Source organism: Castanea sativa, chromosome 6, assembly GCF_040712315.1.
Source record: "Castanea sativa cultivar Marrone di Chiusa Pesio chromosome 6, ASM4071231v1".
Classification (NCBI taxonomy): Eukaryota; Viridiplantae; Streptophyta; class Magnoliopsida; order Fagales; family Fagaceae; genus Castanea; species Castanea sativa.
The window spans coordinates 52,804,189-52,826,358 of record NC_134018.1 but is presented as its reverse complement, the minus strand read 5'-3'; the positions used below and the strand labels follow the sequence as shown (position 1 = coordinate 52,826,358).

The window sequence follows — 22,170 nt, the reverse complement described above, 5'->3', positions numbered from 1 at the left end:
ATAAGAGTCATGTCTTCCCAATTAAGCAATAGCCTCGCCATAATGGTTTGTGCAAAATGAGATATGTGTCTATGAAAAATCTATGCCAAATGGAAGAAAATGTTACCTCTCATTATAATGGTATGCCTCATATAATGCAGAATATTAAGATTGAACATCATGCTGACAATGACATATTATTCAAACAACAGAGATAATATTCTCAACCCATCAAAAACTATAATAATCTGTTACTAATAACTGGTCCTATACTGTTCTAAATTCGAACCATCTCACATTTGGGAACATTAGGGGCAAATGAAAGTTGTTTGAACTGTATAACACAGTCCATTACACAAAATGACCTTCGAAAGGCCTACATATCTTCTAGACTGCTGAAGATATAATGGTTGATCACTTCATCTCTTGAAGTTCTCTTATTTAGGTTCCAGCAGCAAAGGAAATCAAAAAGTGGAGAATTTTTACAACTTGGAGATAAGTGTTGTTTGCTTTGTGAAACCAGATCCTTTCTTAAGATCTTGCCTGCAGCTGATCTTGGAATAGCACTAGTGAAACTAACTCTTCTTACTTTCTTGTATGGAGCCACCTGAAATTTCCATATACACAAATTAGGAGTAAAAAAAAGAGAGTTCAGCAATGGCTACTGAGTAAAGAGGACAGAGTTAGAGCCATGACAAACCTGGCTGGCTACGAATTGAATTACTTGGTCTTCTGTGAGTTCAGAACCAGCTGCTTTTACCACGTATGCCATTGGTATCTGCCCTGCTTCATCATCTTCAACCCTGCATTTTTTTTTGGGTGAGAGAGAGAGAGAGAGAGCTAGAGTGAGAGAGAAGTGTTAAAGGTAACACACGGTATAACTGCTGCATCCATAATAGTGGGATGACTCAAAAGTACTGCTTCCAATTCTGCTGGAGCCACCTGCATACACATTAAGAACTGATCAAGTAATTGGTTTACTATCTCGTGTTGTCCAATAATTATCTCATGCTTCTGAGAATAAAAATCCTCTACCTCACTCTGAGTATTCCACTTTATGTTCAATCATTCAGATTGTGTCACTTTTTTTTTCCCATTATAAAATAATTGAAATTAACCCTGTTTGTATTTGTGCTTAGTGCCATATATTTAGTTCACAGCCAGTCGCAAGCCTGGATAAAGGAGAGAAGGGTTGTGATAGGTTGAAATCAGACTAAAATTTAGTCATTCTCTTATTATATGGATCCAATATGGATAAATGTTGGGGCTCTTTCTAGAATTAACATGACTGGCCATTTTAATCTATTGAGGATACTTAATCAACCCCAAATTTTGAGGCTAAGGCTATGTTATTATTGTTGTTATAAAATAATTGAAATTAAATAAAAAAATCAAAAGGTTGGACGCTAACAATGAGATAAAGGATTAATATTAGTTGATTTGATAATATATGCATCATTCTTCTCACAGTATGTAAATCCCACATGATACACATTGTAAAAGGGATGATCCCTATATCAGATGCATGAAATACCTTCTCAAAGTTTGGATTAGTTAAAAATTAAAAACACCTTCCATCAACAACTGAATTTGTGCTAAAATTGCTAGTTACCTCATACCTGATACCCATTATGTTTGATGAGCTCCTTAATCCTATCCACAATGAAAATAAATCCATCCCCATCAATATAACAAAGATCACCGGTTTTCAACCACCCATCAGAATCAATTATTGCTGAAGTAGCTTCCACATTTCCCAAATAACCTTTCATAATAGTAGGGCTCTTCAGCCACAGCTCTCCTTCCCTATATGGTGGCAAAACCTTTCCAGTTTCAATATCCACCACCTTAGCACAGAAGCTTGGAACCAACCTTCCTGCTGACCCTGAACGAGCTTTAGCATTATTGTCTGACACAAAAAATGTCGCTGCTCCACAACTTTCTGTTAGTCCATATCCTTGCCTTATCTCCACCCATGGAAACCTCTCTCTGAACCCATCACCCAGTTCTTTGCTCAACGGTGCAGCCCCTGAGCCCACCCTTCTCAACGAAGATAACTCAGACTCAAACCCTGCTTTGCTTGTGTACTTTACTAGCCCAAGTATCACTGGTGGCACAGCAGGTATGTTATTAACTTTGTGTGCTTTAATTGCGTGAAGCATAGCTTGGAACTCAAACTTTTGCATCAAAACCGTAGTGGTTCCCGAACAAAACAATCCTAGTGCAAAAAACGCAAGCCCGTAGATGTGAAACATAGGATGAAACACAAAAACAAGTCGTCTTGAGCTGAGGTTACGTCCACAGACCATCTCAGTAATGTCATAACGGCAATGAAATTTGCATGCGTTAGAATTACACCTGTTAAAATAAAAAAATAAAAAAATTTAGAGAGCAGAGTGAAATTTGCATGAGTTAGAATTACATCAGTTAAAATAAAAGAAGACAAAAGATTTAGAGGAAAAAAAAAGGATTTACATGATTTGCGCGTACATAACCAAAAACTTTTTGTGATTACAGTTTTTCTGTTCTAAATTGTGTACTAGCTACCAAAGCCCAATATAACACATACATAATTATATACATAATAAATAAGGCATATTAGCCATTAATTAAGCAGGGAGATTGATATGCGTTGATTCCTTGATTCTGGACATAATAAAGATACATGACTAAGATACATATACAGTAACATATAAAGGACAAATATATCGAGTCATAGTGCATATACAGTAATACTAACAATACCTTTGCTTGTCCCAGTAGTCCCAGAAGAGTATAGTATAGCTGCTGTGTCTGACAGAGCCAACTTGGGTTGTGGAAACTCTGAATGATCACAGCATTCAATCACCTCTTCAATGGACAAAGAATCGTTGTTGGGTTTTCTTGATGTTAAAATACTAGGCACCCCAGTTGGGACTAATTTGTGAAGCTCTTCAGGTGCTGAAATAGCTAGCTTGGCTCTCGAGTCACGTACTTGCTCGACTATTTCTGACTCGGTGTTAAGTGGATTGGCTGTGGTTAGTATTGCACCAATTGAGAACACAGCAAGACATATGGTTGGATACAACAGCGAGTTGGTTGACAAGACAAACACCACGTCACCTTTTCGGACCCCAAGACCATGGTACAAACCTGAAGCAAGTGAACGAATTGATCTTTGGAGTTGTGCATAGGTGACTTGTTGATTAGTGGAAGAGTCTATGAGAGCAATTTGTGACTCTGCTTGGTGGGGATGTGGGAATTGTGATAGCACCATATGTGGCAGTGTCAAGGTCTGGCCTAGTGGGGATTTTTTGGTGTTCATCAAGTTTATCAAGGGAATGGTAGATTCCGGATTGTGGGTCGAACCCACTTTTAGGAACAAGAGGTGGTTGAGGGTTGCCGGAGACTTCTTTGTTGGTGGTGTTCCATGCCTCTTCAGTTGACATTTCTTGATGAATTTGCTAAGCTATAGGAAATGTGCTTAGACAAAACCTTGGGATGACAAATCAATATATATATATATATATATATATATATATATAAAAGCAGAGACCTCATGCAGAAGAGTATGAGGTTCTGACAAGTAACACCTTCTATAACTCTTTTATTTAAGCCATCCATTTTTTTTTTTTTTTTTTTGGTTCCAAGTTATTACACCTCATTCCCAAAAAAAAAAAAAAAAAAAAAAAATTACACCTCATCTATTATTACTGCTCCTCACCTCCTCTAACATTTAAACTTAAATCTAACCTTTCAATTGCTCGCCCCTTGCAATTATCCAAGTTATATTTTTGGGTTTACCATACTTCCAGCCCTGAGTCTTAATAATTTCTGCAATTTTTACATCTCTCTTGCCTCCTCTTCGCTCTACAACATCACAACCATATCTTCATCACCATCTCCAAACAAGGTTGCAACTTCACCATCATCTCTTGAGCCAAACTGAAAATTTTTCACAGCAGAAACTGAAAACCCAAAACCCACCATTTTAGCCAAACTGAAATCCCAAACCACCTACCACCGCCATCAGACAACCCAAATCTCTGCCACTATGTGTGACTCACGCTGCCGCCGATTTGCAACCCAAACTCAAACCCGCAAGACCACCACCCAAAATTGATGCTTTTCAGCTAAGGAGGCAGACGATGGTTTGAAAATGGGTGGGAATCTGTTTGTGGTTCAAAAGGTGAAGTTGTTGGCCAAGAAAGAAGTTTTAAATCTATTTGTTTTGGAAAAATTTCTTGCATTACCTTCTCGCATGTTTATGCTTTGTAATTTTTTGGGATTTTAGTTTGGCTAATATGGTGGCTTTGTGAAATCTTTTCAATTATTCTTCTCAATAAGATGATAATTGATAATGGGTATTGATTGAAATCTATGTTAGCATTGTGCAATTCTTCATTGTTTATTTTTTAAATAAATAAAAAAATTGGTGCTTCTGCCTCTATTGTGTCGAGGGTGATATTGGGGAGAGAGAGAGAGAGAGGAAGAAGAAGGTGACGTTGGAAACTGGAAAGAGAATGAAGTAAAACAATAATGAGAAAAACTGTGGTTGATGTTCCTTATTTTTTAAAGCCTTTAAATGAAATATTTGCCACGTGCTATTGGAGGAAGTAGGAGATTTTAAAATGGAGGTGAGCCTCTCCCATTACAGACTTACAATAAGCCCTCTCTCTCTCTTTGTTTTTTTTTTTTTTTCAAAACTTAGGGTTCTAATAGGAACCTTTACCTGAGTTTTGTTTTTTCATTCTCATGTTGCAAGTAGGATTAAAAGACCAGAACTATTAGAAGGAAGCTCTAACAGGGTCAGAAGACATTCTGGAGAAGAATATTGCAAATGTGAGTTCCTCCTAGAGCATTAGTTTCCGGTCTATTACATGAAATGTATGTTCAAACATTCTACAGACTGCAGTTCTGTACATTATGTACTAAATAGACAAGAAACAAGAAAAAAGAATTGTTCTATTTTAGGGATATCTAACCAATCCTAATATGTAGATTCAGATAGAATTCATTGCACTTTGTATTCAATTTCTTATGAATGTTGTGCTCCATTTTATAATCCTAGCCATGTCTTGCTTTAATGGCCCAATTCATTTGAATGTGGTGGTGATTTGTTTGCTGTGAAAGTTTTGGAGTTTTGTGGTTGAGAAAGAGAGGAATTGTGAGATTCAAAGGTATATAACCTTTTACAATCACTTCTCTTCTTTTCTTTTTACGGATCTCCTTTTTAATTCTTTTTTTTTTCCTCTAAAATCTTTAGCTACACTTTTTATAACTCAAAATCTTGATGTATTATTGGACAGATTGGGCTTCAAACGGGTACTCCTAAGGCAAATCTCTAGACTTTGTGAATTTTATTCTTTTTCCCCTTTTGAAATTTTATTCTAGAAAAGTGATTGCATTCTTGGGTAAGTAAGAGGGAACGCAAATAAAATGCTTTAACAAAAATGAACTAAATTTATTTATTATAAAATTTGTTTGTATAAATCAACAGAGGGTTAGGTTTTAATTGTGTTGTTATCAATCTAACATTAGAGTTTGCAATTTTGACGTGTTGGGTTTTTTGTTGGAATTACAGACAAAAAAAAGAAGTGGTTTACGAAATCCCTTGACAGAGGCAATGGCATTAGAATTGGTATGTCCCTTTGAGGTTAGTTGTATAGGCAAAATTAAAGTAGATGGATATGTGTAGGCAAAATTATATGTAATGTTAAAACTACCCAGGATGAATGTGTAAAGTCAATAATCTATTTATATATATATATATATATATATATATATATATATATATATTTTGTAAAAGGATAGGAATAAAAAATAAATAAGAAAAATAATAATTATATAGCTAATGACGTAGTGATGAGGTGGTGCAACTGGAGCTCAATAGCAATAAATTTTATGCTTCAACTTTTAATAATTACTATTTCAGGTTAAAATCTCATTTCAACTGATGTCATGCATTAGCCACCTATTGCTGCTACGTTGCTTAAAGGCCCTATAGGGAATCTTTGGTTTAACCATATATTCTTACAAGATATCAACGCAGCACAAATTTCATTTTCCTGTGCATTGTAATTTAGCTTTCTTTCTCTTTTGACTTTAACTTTCTCTTTATCAATGTTCATTCTTTGTTGTTAATTAATGATATGCTTTTGATTCCATAAAACATTTGGATATTCATGTTTTCATTCTTGATCAATGCAGTAGACCTTATGTTAGTTTCTGTGCTGCTTAATGAATTTGTGCAAGAAGGTGAATTAGAAGGTCTAACTTTACATGTGCAGGAGATGAACTTTATGCAATCTTTTGTAGGAGGTGGAGCATTCAAACAATGACACAATAACACATTACGAGGCAGCAATGGCGAACTATTGTGGCTGCTGTTGTTATTGCTTCTTCCTTTAACCGGCCTACACATAAGCAAGCTTCCATCAAAACAAACCCAACTATAAATGAAAGCGTGAAACATTTAAAGCTGCAAACACAAACCCAACTATAAATTATGCTCAAATGCTTATGTTTGGCGGTTTGCTATGTAAATTAATGAAGTTTTCCATGTAAGATGAAGAATTGAAGATTTGAAAGCTTCAAGGGGGCATCCAAATATACATGTTGGAATTACTTTTTGACCATTGTGGTTTGTGACTTTCAAATGACTGCATATTGCAAATGGTCATGTTAATATTAGTTATGGATACCTACAAAAATTAACCGTGATTTCAAATCTAAACTTGGCAGTTTTGGCACTAATTGCGCTCTTTTGAGCTTTAATAGGATTTGATTAAACATTGACATTGAAATAGGAGTGCTTTTTTTATATTTTATTTTATATTGATGTCTATGATTTCTTAGACTTTTCAAATATATATATATATATATATATTTGTCTCCTTACCCTTCTACTATTCATGACAAATGATGCCCATGTTTGAAATTGATTTGAATTTAGTTTTACTAGCAAAAGTCTGTTAATTAATTATAACTAACAATAATAATATTGATGAACCCAAATGCCTCCTCTGCTTTCCAAAGAAAATAATATATGGACACTATGGAGGGACATCACAAACCTCTTACATATGCAAGTTAAATTTAAATTAGACTACATACATTCCAACTCTGATCAAACAACTCAATATTCTTTAATCACCTTTGTCTTTAGATATGAGGGCACATTAAAGATGCTACTCCTTACCTTGATGCTTTATCTACATAAAGTTTCCAACTTGTTGGGGCGTTTCATGTGTTGATAGACGTGAGAGTATGTGTTATTTGCAGTTTAGAGATAATGTGTTTTTTTTTTCCCAATTCAAGTAATGAGAAATTAAAAAAAAAAAAATTGGAAAGAAGTAATTTACTAATTTTAGTGATGATATTAACTTGAGACTGTGCCCAAAAAGAGTTAAGTTCTTATAGCAAGTGACACCTTTGTTTTTTTTAAATTTTTAAATGTTATTGTTAAGTCTTTATAGTAAGTGATATGCTATAATATATGTACAACATTCTCCAAAATCATATTGCAAAAAACATTACAACATTATCCGTGTATCGCACGGATAACTTACTAGTTAATGATAATTATCGTGGGTTATATATGGAAAAAATCTAGTACTAAACAAAATTACACTTCTTCACCAAAACTATAATGTGATGGAGTGTGTGGCTGGTGGGGAAAAAAAAGTTAAATAGTGATTTCATATATAAGTGATAAACAATCGCTCACAATTCTCTATACCAGAATTATGATAAAAAATTGTATAATAATTTGTTGTCCTGTAACTATTGTTGTATATGCTTTGCTATTGTGTTTTGCGTTGGACAAGTTCCAGCATTGACATTGATTACTACGTCAGTTAGTGTATGTGATGACTCGTACTTGATACCTTAATTATCTTTTTTATCCAATAAGCAAGAGAAATATTGCCCGTTTGGATCCAACTTAATTCACGGCTGTGTTTTACCTTGCTTGTTTTTTTTTTTTTTTTTTTATTCAGCCGCATATTGTTGACTTTTCAGCAGTAAACAGTGCATCCGTACACTATTTATGAGTCCTACAAACTCCACTTTTCAGCTATTTTTTTATTAAAAATAGGTCTCACGTCACTATTTATACATTTAAAAATTATTTTGCTACAATGTTTTCAGTTTTTAAATTTTCAATTTCAGCAAAATAAATTCCGTCCAAACGGACTCATACTATAAGAAATACCACAATCGAACAAACAACTCACAAAACAACATATCAGGTGCAAATAAGAGATAAAAAAGACACCTTTTTTTTTTTTTTTTTTTTTGGAGAAAGATAAAAAGACAATCTTATACAGCTTTTATCGAAGTTGAAACACATTATAAAATTGTAAGTCGGCCGCTAAATTTTAAGAAAGGGTAAATAAACAAATGATTCGATGACCCCATGAATTGAAACCCATCGTAAATAACGTATTAATTGACTTGTCCTTGTACATATCATATCATTATTGTTATATAATTATATGTCTTCGTATAGCTCACATAATCACTCTTATATATTAGCTATACTTTACTAAATCTGGCCGATAGAATATTACTATGATCAGTTGATCACGTACGTTTGATCAATCCTACTTCCCGTTTTTTATCATTAAAAATCTTACAATTATATATTCTTCTACATTTTCTGGGTTAACAACAGCTGTGGGTGTTTATACATATACATCCGCGTGTGTGTGTCTATATATATATATATATGATAGGTTCAAGTTATACATAATATAACTTTAAACAATGTTATATCACTCAATATTTTTTAATTGGATGCAAATTTTGACAAATACCGTTAGATTACATTACCTTCATATATTCTCTATACTTGAAAAATTTTGGGATCATCAAAGATTAATAACGATGTCATAAATCAATTGTTTAATAGGTTTTTGTAGTTTAAAATAACGTATAAAAGATGAATTTATAGATCGAATGGTAAATAACATTTAATTGACATGAAAATTACCATGAATGTTAAAAACATATAGATCATGGAATTCAACGATGAGATTTTAAAAATATGAATTATATAACAAGTTATTGGGTGGTGTAACATTGCTTAGAGTTACACCAGGTGCAATTTTAAGCAATGTTACACCATTCAATATTTTCTAGGCGTAAATGCACTTTTAGTCCTTACATTTTGACCCAATTTATATTTTGGTCCCTACATTTTATTTTTACCACTTCTAGTCCCTAAACCAATTAGCGCGTCTCATTTTAGTCCTTTCCGTCAGTCAACCGACGGAAAAGGGTGACGTGGCTGATGGTGGAATAAAAAAATAATATAATTACAAACAATAATTAATTAAATTAAAAACAAACATTAAAAAAAAAAAAAAATTCATTAGTTTTTGGGAAGAACATGACTGTTCGTGTTCTTCATGTTCTTCCCTAAACATGTTTGATTGCCCAAAAATTTAAAAGGTCACATTAGTATCTAATTTTTTTTTTAATTAATTTATCAATTAAAAAAAAAATAACAGCAGAATTAAAATTCAAAAAATTCATAAATTTAGATCTGAGTTCATCTTCAACAATAACACAATGAACACAAACCCAGATTTAAATATAACAACACACACCCAAACATAACAGATTTAAGTTTCTTTTTCTTCTTCCCCAGATCTTTCTCTCAGTTTCTCCGCCTCCTTTTCTTTCTTTAGTCATCTTTCTTTCTTCCTTTTTTTCTTCTCTCATCTCCGACAAAATCTACTCCCACAAGTTCTTGTTCAACTTCGGCTTGAACCTGCTTCTCATCTCTCGTCTTGGATCCACATCTTGGCTCGCCTTGACTTCAACTTCGACTTCATGGTCCTCGTCCCCATCTAGGTCCTGGTCTGTGCAGTTTGAGCCATCGTCTTTCAATCAATCTTCCCGATTTCGGAGCTCTTCTGATTCTCTCTTTCTCTTTCATTCAATTTCTCGTTGTGTCGCTTGCTGCCGGTAAGGCCTTCAATACCTATGAATTTCTCAAAGGTGAAGCTTTGAAAAAAAAAAACAAAAAAAAGGATCTAAATCGCCGCCAACGTAAGAGCCATGGTGACGAAGGTTTGGGAAGTTAAGCCTGGCAAAAAGCTGAGGGTATTTGAAGAACAAGAACCATGTTGTGGCTGTTGATTTTGTGGGTAAAAGTGTTGGTTTTGGAGGTGGATCTGAGATGGGGTTAGTTGGTTTAGCCCAATTGAACCCAGTTTCTCGAAACCTATAAGGTTTTGAGTTAAGAACTCGTCTGAAAACATGTGTGTCGTCGAGGTGGAGCAACCATCTGAGCATGAAGAAGAGGGCTGGGTTTGGGTTGGGACTGAGGGAGAATTCGGTCTTGAATGGTTGATTGTTGTTGTTGTTGTTGTTGTTGTTTTTTTTTTAATTTTTTTTAATTTTTGGGATTGTGTTATTTAATCTGGATTTGTGTTCTTGTTCAAGCAATCTGAGATCTCAATTAATGTGATTTTTTTGTTTTTAATTTTGTTAAAATTAATAAATTAATTTTTTAATTTAAATGCTGACGTGGCAATTTTTTAATGTAAAAAAATATTTTTTAATTACTATTTTACTGTGCCGTTAGCCACGTCAGCATTTTCTGTTAGTTGACTGACGGAAAGGACTAAAATGAGACACGCTAATTGGTTTAAGAACTAAAAGTGGTAAAAATAAAATGTAGGGACCAAAATAGAAATCGGGTCAAAATGTAGGGACTAAAAGTGTATTTACGCCTATTTTCTAATTAGATGCGAATTTTGACAAATCCACCGTTAGATTATATTATTTTCATATATTCTCTATATTTGCAAAATTTTGAGGTGATCAAAGATTAATAACTATATCATCAATCAATTGTTTAAATTCAAGTTTTTGTAGTTTAAATAATGTATAAAAGATGAGTTTATAGATCAAATGGTAAATAACATCCAATTGACATGGAAATTAGCATGAATATTAAAAACATATAGATGATGGAATTCAACGGTGAGATTTTCAAAATATGAATTATATAATAAGTTATTGAATGGTGTAACATTACTTTGTGTTACACTAGGTGTAACTTTAATTTTAAGCAATGTTACACAACTCAATATTTTTTAAATGGATACAAATTTTGAAAAATCCACCGTTAGATTGGCATGAATGTTAAAAACATATAGATCATTGAATTCAACGGAGAGATTTTCAAAATATGAATTATATAATAAGTTATTGGATGGTGTAACATTGCTTTAGAGTTACACTAGGTTTAACTTTAAGCAATGTTACACCATTCAATATTTTCTAATTGGATGCGAATTTTGACAAATCTATTATTAGATTACATTATCTTTGTATATTCTCCATACTTGCAAAATTTTGAGGTGATTAAAGATTAATAGCCATGTCATCAATCAATTGTTTAAATTCAAGTTTTTGTAGTTTAAAATAATGTGTAAAAGATGAGTTTATAGATCGAATGGTAAATAACATCCAATTGACATGAAAATTAGCATATATATTGAAAACATATAGATCATGGAATTCAACGGTGAGATTTTCAAAATATGAATTATATAATAAGGTATTGGGTGGTGTAACAATACTTAGAGTTACACCAGGTGTAGCTTTAAGCAATGTTACACCACTTAATATTTTTTAAGTGGATACAAATTTTGACTAACTATTAAGTAATGGCAAATGCAATTATTTCAATGTATTAATAAAATTCAAAGAATTTGTATACATTTATAACTTTACATGCTTTGAATTGATACAGATGGATTTAAAATGTCATGGAAAATGTAGGAATAAAATTCAAATAATTTGTATACATTTATAACTTTACATGCTTGAATTGATACGGATGGATATAAAAAGTTATGGGAAATGTAGGAATAAAATTCAAAGAATTTGTATACATTTATAGCTTAACATACTTTGAATTGAAACGAATGGATCTAAAAGGTCATAGGAAAGGTAAGAATCAATTTTTTTTTTTCCGATTTTCTACATAAGACTAACTTCAATGCAAAAATTGCAACAGTTGAATTCAATGAATTGGACAAATATTATTTGTCTCCATATCAACACACACACACACACACACACACACACACACACACAAGCTCCTCGGGTCAGATTCGCTTTTATAGATGTGTTGGTGCATGATACCTCGCCTCTTATTCTTCTCGATCCTTGGACACCCCACAACTAACTCTAATGCAAAATTGCAAGAGTCGAATTCATTGAATTGGACAAATATTATTTGTCTCCACATCAATATATATATAAGCAGAGACCTCATGTGGGAAAGTATCCACCTCATCTAAATTTAGCATTTATGTCAAACTATTAAGTAATGACAAATGCATTTATTTCAATGTATTAATAAAATTTAAAGAATTCGTATACATTTATAATTTTACTTGCTTTGAATTGATATGGATGGATTTAAAAAGTCATGGGAAATGTAGGAATAAAATTCAAAAAATTTGTATACATTTATAACTTTACATGCTTTGAATTGATACAGATGGATCTAAAAAATCATAGGAAATGTAGGAATCCAAAAAACTTTTCAATTTTCTGCATAAGACCAACTTCAATGCAGTATTGCAAGAGTCGAATTCAATGAATCGGGTAGATATTATTTGTCTCCAAATTTGTCCAATATAAATCCTCATTTCCATTGAACTTAAAAATTAAACGTCCCTAATTTTCTCACAATATCTTTTTTTTTTTTTTTTTTTTTTTTATAGATTTTATGTATACGGTTTTACTTATGTAGCATTGTAATTAATATAGGCTTATTTTTTCATATTATGTGTCAATTTATATTTTTGGTTTTTTGTATGATACATATACTTGGTAAGATCTATTTTTGGCTATTTTTAGTTCAATTAAAATTTGGAGGTTAAATTGTGATATTATTGCATCACTGTGGCATTAAATTGTAGGTGACAATTTCACTATGATTTGGTGACATTTCTTGGTTGCATGAATTTAAGGAATTCTCCCCCCAATGTATTTAGTTTGAATTTAGTTTTAGTAGAAAACCTCATAGATTAAGTGTGACTAATAATAATAGTATTCATGAAATCAATGGGTCAAAAATAATTTCTTACAAAATTTATCAAATTGCACTGCGCATCGCGCGGGATATCGGCTAGTTCTTTTAATAGTATGCTTATTATCTTAGGTAATAATGTTATTAAAAGAATATTATTCTTTTAATATTACCTAAGCATTCTTATTCTTTGAATAGCATACTATTGGTTAGGCACTGGTTCTGAATTTGCATTTTCGTATAAAATGCATGTCTTTTCTTCCCTATTATAATGGTTGCCTGAAAAACAACAAACAATTAATCACCCTGCAATAAGTCCAAATCTATCAAATAATTAAATTCAGGGGACGGGTAATAAAGAATGGTTACTTGAGATTTGGAGGTAAATTCAACAAAGATTGGTGAGGATAAACAGAATAGGAGTAGAGAGATGGCATTGTTGTGAAGGAGTACAAAACGAATGAGCTGGGAAAACAAAGGAGATATATACCTATTGGGAAGAATAAGCTAGTATTTTGGCCCTTAAGTATAGAGTTGGGGCTATTTGAAGTTTTCTAATTTCTTAAGAAAAAAATTTGCAATAACTTAAGATTACAAATTGCGCGATTTTGAAAAGCTCCTAGAAGTTGCTTATTCTAAAACGTGAAAATCTCTGCAGTTTTGAAAAACAAAATCTCACTGATGTTGCAGGGCCAAACATTTTAAAATATTACGTTTTGACTAGAATCATGCATTTGGGTTCCCAAATCATGGGCAAAATGGACACTATGTTAAACTTTCATGTGCATTACCAACTAGTTCTTACATATAATTTGAAAGATCTTTGATACACCATGGTCCTCTACATGTTGTGCTTTTTCTTTCATTAAAAAAAAAAAAAAAATTCTATAGGTCAAGCACTAGTTCTTAAGTGCATTTTAATATAAAATGCATTTCTTTTCTTCCTTCAGATCTAGATAATCGTTACTCTAAAATGAGACATGATGTAAATGGCAATTCTACGCCAAATGGAAGAAAATGGTTATCCTTGTTCTAATGGCTATTTCATATTATGACTTATTAGTGGTTGTCTACTACTTTTACGTGAATTTATCACTTTTTCTCTATTATTTATAATTGACCACATCATAAATTAAGAATCATTTGTCACATTTGGGAACTGCAAATTAGGCAGGCAAACGAAATTGTTTGAACTTTATTAATACTGTTAGAGATATATTAGCCCATTAGCATAAGTTCAAGCCTAATTCTACTTTGTGTGTAAGCCAAGTTTCCTACTTGTACTAGAAGTCTATTAGTTTAGGGTTTAGTCTACTATATATATACACATGTTATGGTTCATTGTAACACAGGATTTGTTCTACACTCTAATATATTATTGATGTAGCCCTTTAGGGTTTCCTCCGTGGATGTAGGCCGTTAGGCTGAACCACGTAATCTTCTTGTGTTATTGTGTTCTATACTTTATGCTTTCGCTTCCGCATCTATAATAGCATATTCAACATGGTGTATCAATGCTAATATTTAACAAATACAAAGTAACAAACCATTATACAGTTTGACCTCTAGAGGCCTATCTTCTAGACTTCTGAAAATATCATGCCTGATCAATTCATTTCTTGAAGCTCTTATTTAGGTTCGAGCAGCAAAGAAAATAAAAAAGAAGAGATAACTGTTACAATTTGGAATTAAATTGCTGTTTGCTTTGTGAAACCAGGTTCTTTCTCAATATCTTGCCCGAAGTTGACCTTGGAATGGCACTAGTGAAACTGACTCTTCTTACTTTCTTGTATGGGGCCACCTGAAAGTCACATATACACATAAATTACAGAAGAGTTTAGTGATGGTTACTGAGGAAAGAAGATAGAAGAGCCATTACAAACCTGGTCAGCCACAAATTTAATCACTTGGCCTTCACTGAGCTCAGAACCAACTGCTCTTACCACGTATGCCATTGGTATCTGTCCTGCTTCGTCATCTTCCAGCCTGAAATTTTTTTTGTTAGAGAAACATAGGGTCATAGACAGAGCTAGAGTGAAAGAGTTGTAAAAGTAACACACGGTATAACTGCTGCATCGAAAATTGAAGGATGACTCAGAAGTATTGCTTCCAGTTCTGCTGGAGCCACCTGCATACACATTGAGCACCAGTCGAGTAATCAAAATACCATTTGGTATCCTTTTTAATTAGTTGTTTCATTTAGCATCAACCAAGTCAAATTTTGCTTTCCAAAGTAGGAGTAATTAAGCCATTAATCTCTTAGTTTCAACCATTAATTTAAAAGAAAAATGCTAAAGTTACTAGTAAATCTTTTTTTTAAAATTTACAAACTTTCGTGACAATGGATAGAATGTTGCCACTTTAATAACATGAATCTCTAAATTTCTTTTTCTTTTTTTTATATAATTAATGACAAAACAATTTGTGAGACTTATGTAATAAAATTTATTGTATTCCTAGTATCACAAAAGTTAAAAACTGAATTAGTGCTAAAATGTTAAGGTACCTGATACCCATTATGTTTGATGAGCTCCTTAACTCTATCCACAACGAAAAGAAACCCATCCTCATCAAAATAACAAATATCACCGGTTTTCAACCACCCATCTGAATCAATTGTCGCTGCAGTAGCTTCCACATTTTCCAAATAACCTTTCATAATAGAAGGGCTCTTCAGCCACAGCTCTCCTTCCCTATAAGGTGGCAAGGGCTTTCCTGTTTCAGTTTCAACCACCTTAGCACAAAAGCTTGGAATCAACATTCCTGATGACCCCGAACGAGCTTTAGCCTCTTTGTGAGTTGGCGAAAACGTTGCTGCTCCACAGATTTCTGTTAGTCCATATCCTTGCCTTAGCTCCACCCATGGAAACCTTTTTCTGAACCCATCACCTACTTCTTTGCTCAATGGTGCAGCCCCTGTGGTCACCCTTCTCAACGACGATAACTCAGACTCAAACCCTGCTTTGCTCGTGTACTTTACTAGCCCAAGTATCACTGGTGGCACAGCTGGTATGTTATTAACTTTGTGTGTTTTAATTGCTTGAAGCATAGCTTGGAACTCATACTTTTTCATCACCACCGTAGTAGTTCCCACACAAAACAATCCTAACGCGAAAAACGAAAGGCCGTAGATGTGAAATATAGGAAGGAAACACAAAAACACATCGTTTTGAGCTGAGCTTACGTCCACAGTCCATCTCAGAAATGCCACATCGGCAATGAAATGTGCATGTGTTAGAACTACACCTGATAAAATAAAAAAGAATAAATGATTATCATGTGGTTTGGTCCACAGAGAAAAAGTAGTGCACACAGTGTATTTTACAAAAAATACGTTTGTATTTGGGTAGTGCATATTTGTGCATATTTGTACACATTGTGTGCAATAAACATGGCCTTGGTCCAAAAGCTTGAGCCTACACTAAAATATGCTTAGTAACTATATTTTTAGTATTTGAATTGTGTATTGTCAAAATCCAATATAGGGTATATATAGACAATAATTAACGTAATGGGTTATTATTATGCTTGAATTAAGGATAATTGATATGTCTTGATTCAAGACATAATAGTTAAAAGTCTTATAACTCAATTGAAATTGTTTGATGTTTTCGACAAAAACTTTTAACCCTCTCATTGTAACTATTGAACTATTAAGAAAAAGAGACATATATTTTAAGTATTTGTTTAAATATTTATGCTAGAAATAAATAGTAAGTCATAATCAGTAACGGCTCCAGGATTTTTTTTAAGGGGTTCAATAAGAAACATAAATTATACAAATTTTAAACAAAAGCTAAATTAAATATATCGACATCACAAAAAAAAATCGTAATACATAAAGTTTTACAATTATCTTCTACAATGTTTCATATTTTGAAATTGTTACATGATATCTTAATTATCAATCCTATTAGCTACATCTGTTTCAATGTACATAGTCAAACAATCATTCATCTATTAATTTTCCATTTGAATGATTTATTTAAAATTTGTTAAGATCTAAATGAGCTTTTTCTAAGGTTTAAGATTAGCAAATTCTACTTTTATTTTTGGGCTGATTAAAATTTTTTCCTAAATTTGAGATCAACTTGATTTTCTATTGAGATTTTTCTTTGTGTTTAAAAAGATCAAGATATTGTTAAGAATTAAGATGATTATATTTAAGTTTATTTCAGTTGATAAAATTAGGGTATTCAAATTTTTATTTTAAGTGTCAAACAGCAAAAATAAGATAAAAAATATTATAATAATTTTTTTGGGTCAAATTCAGGGTGAAGATAAAAAAAATTATAATAAATTTTTTTTGGTCCAATTCAGGGGTTCATTTGAACCCCCTGGGCTCCAAGTGGAGCCGCCCCTAGTCATAATAAAACATGTGATTGTACTAACAAGACGCACCTTTGCTTGTCCCAGTAGTCCCAGAAGAGTATAGTATAGCTGCTGTGTCTGACTGAGCCAACTTGACTTGTGGCAACTGATATAAATGATCAGAGCTTTCAATTAATTCTTCAATGGACAAGGACGACGAATCTTTGATGGGTTTTCTTGATGTTAGAATTCTAGGCACCCCAGTTGGGACCAATTTGTGAAGCTCTTCAGGTGCTGAAATTGCTAGCTTGGCGCCTGAGTCGCTTACTTGCTTGGCTATTTCTGACTTGGTGTTAAGTGGGTTGGCTGTGGTTAATATTGCACCAATTGAGAACACTGCAAGGCATATGGTTGGGTACAAGAGCGAGTTTGGTGACAATACAAATACCACATCACCTTTTCTGACCCCAAGAGTATGGTACAAGCCTTTAGCAAGTGAACGAATTGATCTTTGGAGCCATGCATAGTTGACCTGCTGATTTGTGGCTGAGTCTATGAGTGCAATTTTTGACTCTGCTTGGTGGGGATGTGGGAAATGAGATAGCACATATGTAGCAATGTCAAGGTCTGGCCTAGTGGGGATTTGATGTTGGTCACCAAGTTTATTAATCGAATGATAGATTCCGGTTTGTGGGTCGAACCCACTTTTCGGATAGTGTGGCGGTCCAGGGTTGCCGGAGTCTTCTTTGGTGGTGGTGTTCCATGCTTTTGCGGCTGACATTTCTTGATGAATTTGCTAATAAGATGTAGGAAATGTGCTTTAGATAAAACCTTGGGTTTGTGTGAGTGTATATTGATGTGGGTTAAATATGGTTTGCTATTGGCTTTTGTGTTAGCCAAGCTCCAACATTGGCGTTGATTAGAACAAGAACAGGGCGATTTGGACCAAGTCATGGTGTCTTGTAAGTAGATAATTCGAATTTGATACCTTAGTTAATCGTAGGCACTAGGCACCCGTCTTTTATGTTGTGTTTAATGATTCAAAATGACAAATAAAGTGGTGACTAGATGAGCTGAGAAGGATTGGAATTAACGTATTGACATGTGACAACAGTTCCCATGCAATGCATCTCACAACATTATTGTCAGAGTCGGACAATGTAAGGACAAGAGGCTTTGTCTTTGATCTTTTATAATAAAATATTTATAATTAGTCCCAAGGATACATCTAGCTAGCCCCAAGAATTGAATTGGCATAAAGATGTAAAAATAATAATAATAAACCAAAATGGGGTTGGTCGATTGGTCCATGATGAAGTGTGACCGTCCTCCCTTTCCCACAAAAAAAAATAGGAAAAGGAAAAGAGTTTCAAGTTTCAACATAAATATTTTTAAGAAACAATTATATTCTATATTTTTGGTGTTTTATGAATCTATTCCTAATTATGATAAATTAAGGACAAACCAAGAAATAAAAGGGTAACCTTTCAAAAAAAAATAAAAAATAAAAGGGTAAGGACCTTCAAAATTTGTATTTATATTTGAAGGTAGCTTCTTTCCTTTAAGATGCATATGTGTGCTTTTAAAAAAAATGTCAATATATATACTTAATATTATTTTTTCCCCTCAAAATTAATATTGATGGATTGGCAGTAGATCCAAGGCAAGTAAATGTTTTTGTTCAATTATTATTTTTGAATTGTAAGAATCGAGTAGAAGATCAATGCACTACCAACTTCTTCTTTTTTTTATAAAATACTTGTACTTGTATTTACTCTTTTTATAGAATGAGTATTTTTACCCCTTATATAAATATTGACAAAACTAAGCTTCACAACAAAAGATAATATAATTTTCTAAAGTGATCTTGGACCAACAAAAAATAATATAACTTTCTAAAGATAACATTGACAAAAAAAAGCTTCACAACAAAAGATAATATAACTTTGAAAATTTAGTACAAAATTAATTATCTATGATTTCCAAGATTTAAAAGAATGTTGACTTCTATTTTGATAAATGATTAATTAGAAATGTATTGAGTAGCAATAAACTTGAGTCTTTTTTATTTATATTTTGTTAATATTGAATGGATGTTAGTTTTTATTTTTATGTATTAATCTAGTTTTAAATCCTAATATACTTTTTTATTCTTAAATTCCAAGAAATTTTTTATCCATACATTGTCCTTTCCAAAGCTGAAATTATGGTTCCATCCCTTAGTAATGTTATATAATTACTTGACTAAAAGCTACTCGAGTAAGGATAAAGCGTATTTTGGCATTGTAGTTTCAATTCACAATATGAAACAAAATTATGTTTAGCCAACAAAAAAAAAAATGCATGGAACTAAATTATACTATAGCAAAATTTAATAATATAATATTGATGAAAATAAAGAAAAGAGATAATAAAATTACGGAATGATGGATAATCAACTTACTTGAAGGCAAACACTTGAATAGAAAAGTTGAGAATTAGTGAGGTACAAGAGAATTGCACTTGATCGATTGAAGAAGCCAAAGGATTATAATTGAGATGAGGAAAGATAACAGTTTCGAATTTGAAAAGGTTTACAAGTGAAAATGTGTGTGTGTGTGTGAGAGAGAGAGAGAGAGAGAGAGAGGAGTCTTCAGAAGATTTGTATTAGATCTGCCCATGCCTTTTTATTCATAGCTAAAACCCTTATTATAATCATGAACAATTTCCCGACAGTACTGCTGTACAATCCAAAGGCAACTAGCAAACAATTATCCTGATGAATATTTCACATGGCATTTGCAGGGAATCTCTCACTTCGTCGTTGAATAGTAGCACTCTTGTCGGTCCTTTTCTGGGGTTCGAAATACAGAAACTTTGGAAGAGGGGTTTGAATAATGTTATTTGTAGTTTTTTGAAATATATATGAGTGAAAAAGTGTGTGGAAATATGTGTAAGATTATTTAAAAACTAAAAATGTGGGTTTGAACCACTCTACCAAATAGACTCCTAAAGTTCTTAAGCTATTGTATCAATCCATTTAAAGGTGAGTGGTTGAAAAATTTGTAACAAATTAATTGCAAATAACACTTAAAATTATGGTTCAAAAGAAAAAATGTGTTTGATTAAAGAGTATTTGAGTCACAGTTCTCAGTTTAGAGTGTTTAAGCATGTATTTTGAAAACTCATCTAAATTAGTTTTGTTTTTATTTTTGAGTAATGTCAATTTTTTAAATATATTAAAAATCCTGAGACCCACTGATTTGACAAAACATAACTGAAACAGTTGTTTCCCTCTGTCACACCTCTTTCTTTTTCTTCCACTTTTTTTTCTTCACGCCTTCTCTCTTCTGCGTAATCTCATGAAATGACTCTTTTCACTTACACTCCTCTCTCTCTCTCCCCCTTTCTCACAAGTCACAACAACTCTTTAAAGTTTGGACTCTACCTCGTAGTAGCTTAAGGTGTTTTTTTAAGGGCAAGTATTTGCTACAACCTTAGTTACAACAAATCTTGCATAATGGTGATGTGTCAAGGTACATGATAGATAGCTATCCAGCTGGTACGTTTTTCAACCAACAATCTAGAGTAAGTGGCTTAACGAGAGTAAAAACAACCACACCAACTTGTGAATAGTCTTTTAAAATATAAAAAATATTCAATTTTGCACATTTTAACTTAAAACTCCCGACATCAGCCTTTGTAAAAATATCTAAATATACACAATAATCTTGTAAATGAACAATAACCTTGCATATATACTCGGTTATTGTTCATCGTATAAATAATTTTTTTATTTTTTTTTTCTCTTCTCACTCTCTTTTTCTCATTTCCTTTCTCACCTCACTCTCACGGTTACTGTTCACAATATTAAAGAAATGAATATTTTATTTGAATAAATGTGTATAATAGATAAACTAATGTGGGTGTTTTATAAAAATAAGTGTGTAAAATAGAAAAAGTAGATTTTAGATATGTAAAATGTAAAAAATTTTGCACATATGTGGATGCTCTAAGTGGTTTAAGGGAAAGCTCTGAACCGGTATCTACTATATACGTTGACACATCACCATTATGCAAGATTTGCTGCAACCATTATTGCAGCAAATCTTTGCCCTTTTTTTTTTTTAGTTTGGACTCTAGTAGGTTAAGGTGGTTTTTGGACCGCGGGGGGAGGGGGGGAATGAAATGGATTTTTTTTTTTGGGTGGTTTTTTGGCTAGAAGTGCAGCAATTATTAGTTTCTGTAAGTTTGTGATGCATTTCTATCTTTCCTTTTACTTTCTACTGTTGCTTTCTTTGAAATTCTACAATTTGAAGGTACCCAATAAAATATTTATGTGAATTACTAGTTTTTATAAAATTTTAATTTCTAACACAGTGCTTATTCGCCCAAAACTGTAATTTTTGACTTGTTGCTCTTGTTTTGATTTGTTGCTGTCATGAAATGATTTCTCTTTAAGGGTGCCTCAATTTCATGGTGAAAAGGAGAAGCTTAAAAGGGTTGGGGGCTTGAATAAAAGTGTCTGGAGAAGTAGAAGAAAGCTTGGAGTATGGTCACCTGGGAGAGCACTGAGAGAGATCAAAATCTTAGAGAGGGACAAAGGAGCAGTGGGTTTTGAGAGAAATGAAGAGAAGAGAAAAGAGACCGAAGGAAAATAGAGCTCATTAAACAAAATATTAAATATGAGTCCGCACTTAAAAAAAGATACATACACATATTAAACGCACAATTATATTTTTTCACTTTTAAAAATATGTTATTAGAAATATGATACTAAACACATTTTTTGCATTATAAATACTTTAAACACATGTTTTCACAACACTTTTTAAACTATAATTTTCACATTATTTTGA

The 22,170-nt window shown here is 32.7% G+C and overlaps 1 protein-coding gene, 1 long non-coding RNA gene and 1 pseudogene across 8 annotated transcripts; 1 reads left to right on the top strand and 2 right to left on the bottom strand.

The window, feature by feature from the left end:
- Positions 1 to 212: 212 nt before the first annotated feature.
- LOC142641759 (putative CoA ligase CCL5) lies at positions 213 to 3,454 on the bottom strand (annotated as a pseudogene).
- Positions 3,455 to 3,714: 260 nt separating this feature from the next.
- On the top strand, positions 3,715 to 6,703 carry LOC142639022 (uncharacterized). Of its 7 annotated transcripts, XR_012845107.1 has the most exons (5): positions 3,715 to 4,595; positions 4,727 to 4,800; positions 5,268 to 5,294; positions 5,543 to 5,599; positions 6,249 to 6,703. It is a non-coding gene; the product is annotated as an uncharacterized LOC142639022 (long non-coding RNA). The 7 variants fall into 7 exon arrangements; XR_012845108.1 differs by lacking the exon at positions 5,268 to 5,294; XR_012845105.1 differs by having other exon boundaries at positions 3,715 to 4,800.
- Positions 6,704 to 14,467: 7,764 nt separating this feature from the next.
- On the bottom strand, positions 14,468 to 19,989 carry LOC142638903 (putative CoA ligase CCL5). The gene is made up of 6 exons (XM_075812973.1): positions 19,776 to 19,989; positions 17,423 to 18,128; positions 15,528 to 16,267; positions 15,082 to 15,149; positions 14,905 to 15,007; positions 14,468 to 14,822 (listed from the first exon to the last, which is right to left on the bottom strand). Exons 2-6 carry the CDS (start codon positions 18,111 to 18,113, stop codon positions 14,697 to 14,699), a joined length of 1,728 nt encoding a protein of 575 aa, XP_075669088.1. The 5' UTR covers positions 18,114 to 18,128; positions 19,776 to 19,989; the 3' UTR covers positions 14,468 to 14,696.
- Positions 19,990 to 22,170: the final 2,181 nt, after the last annotated feature.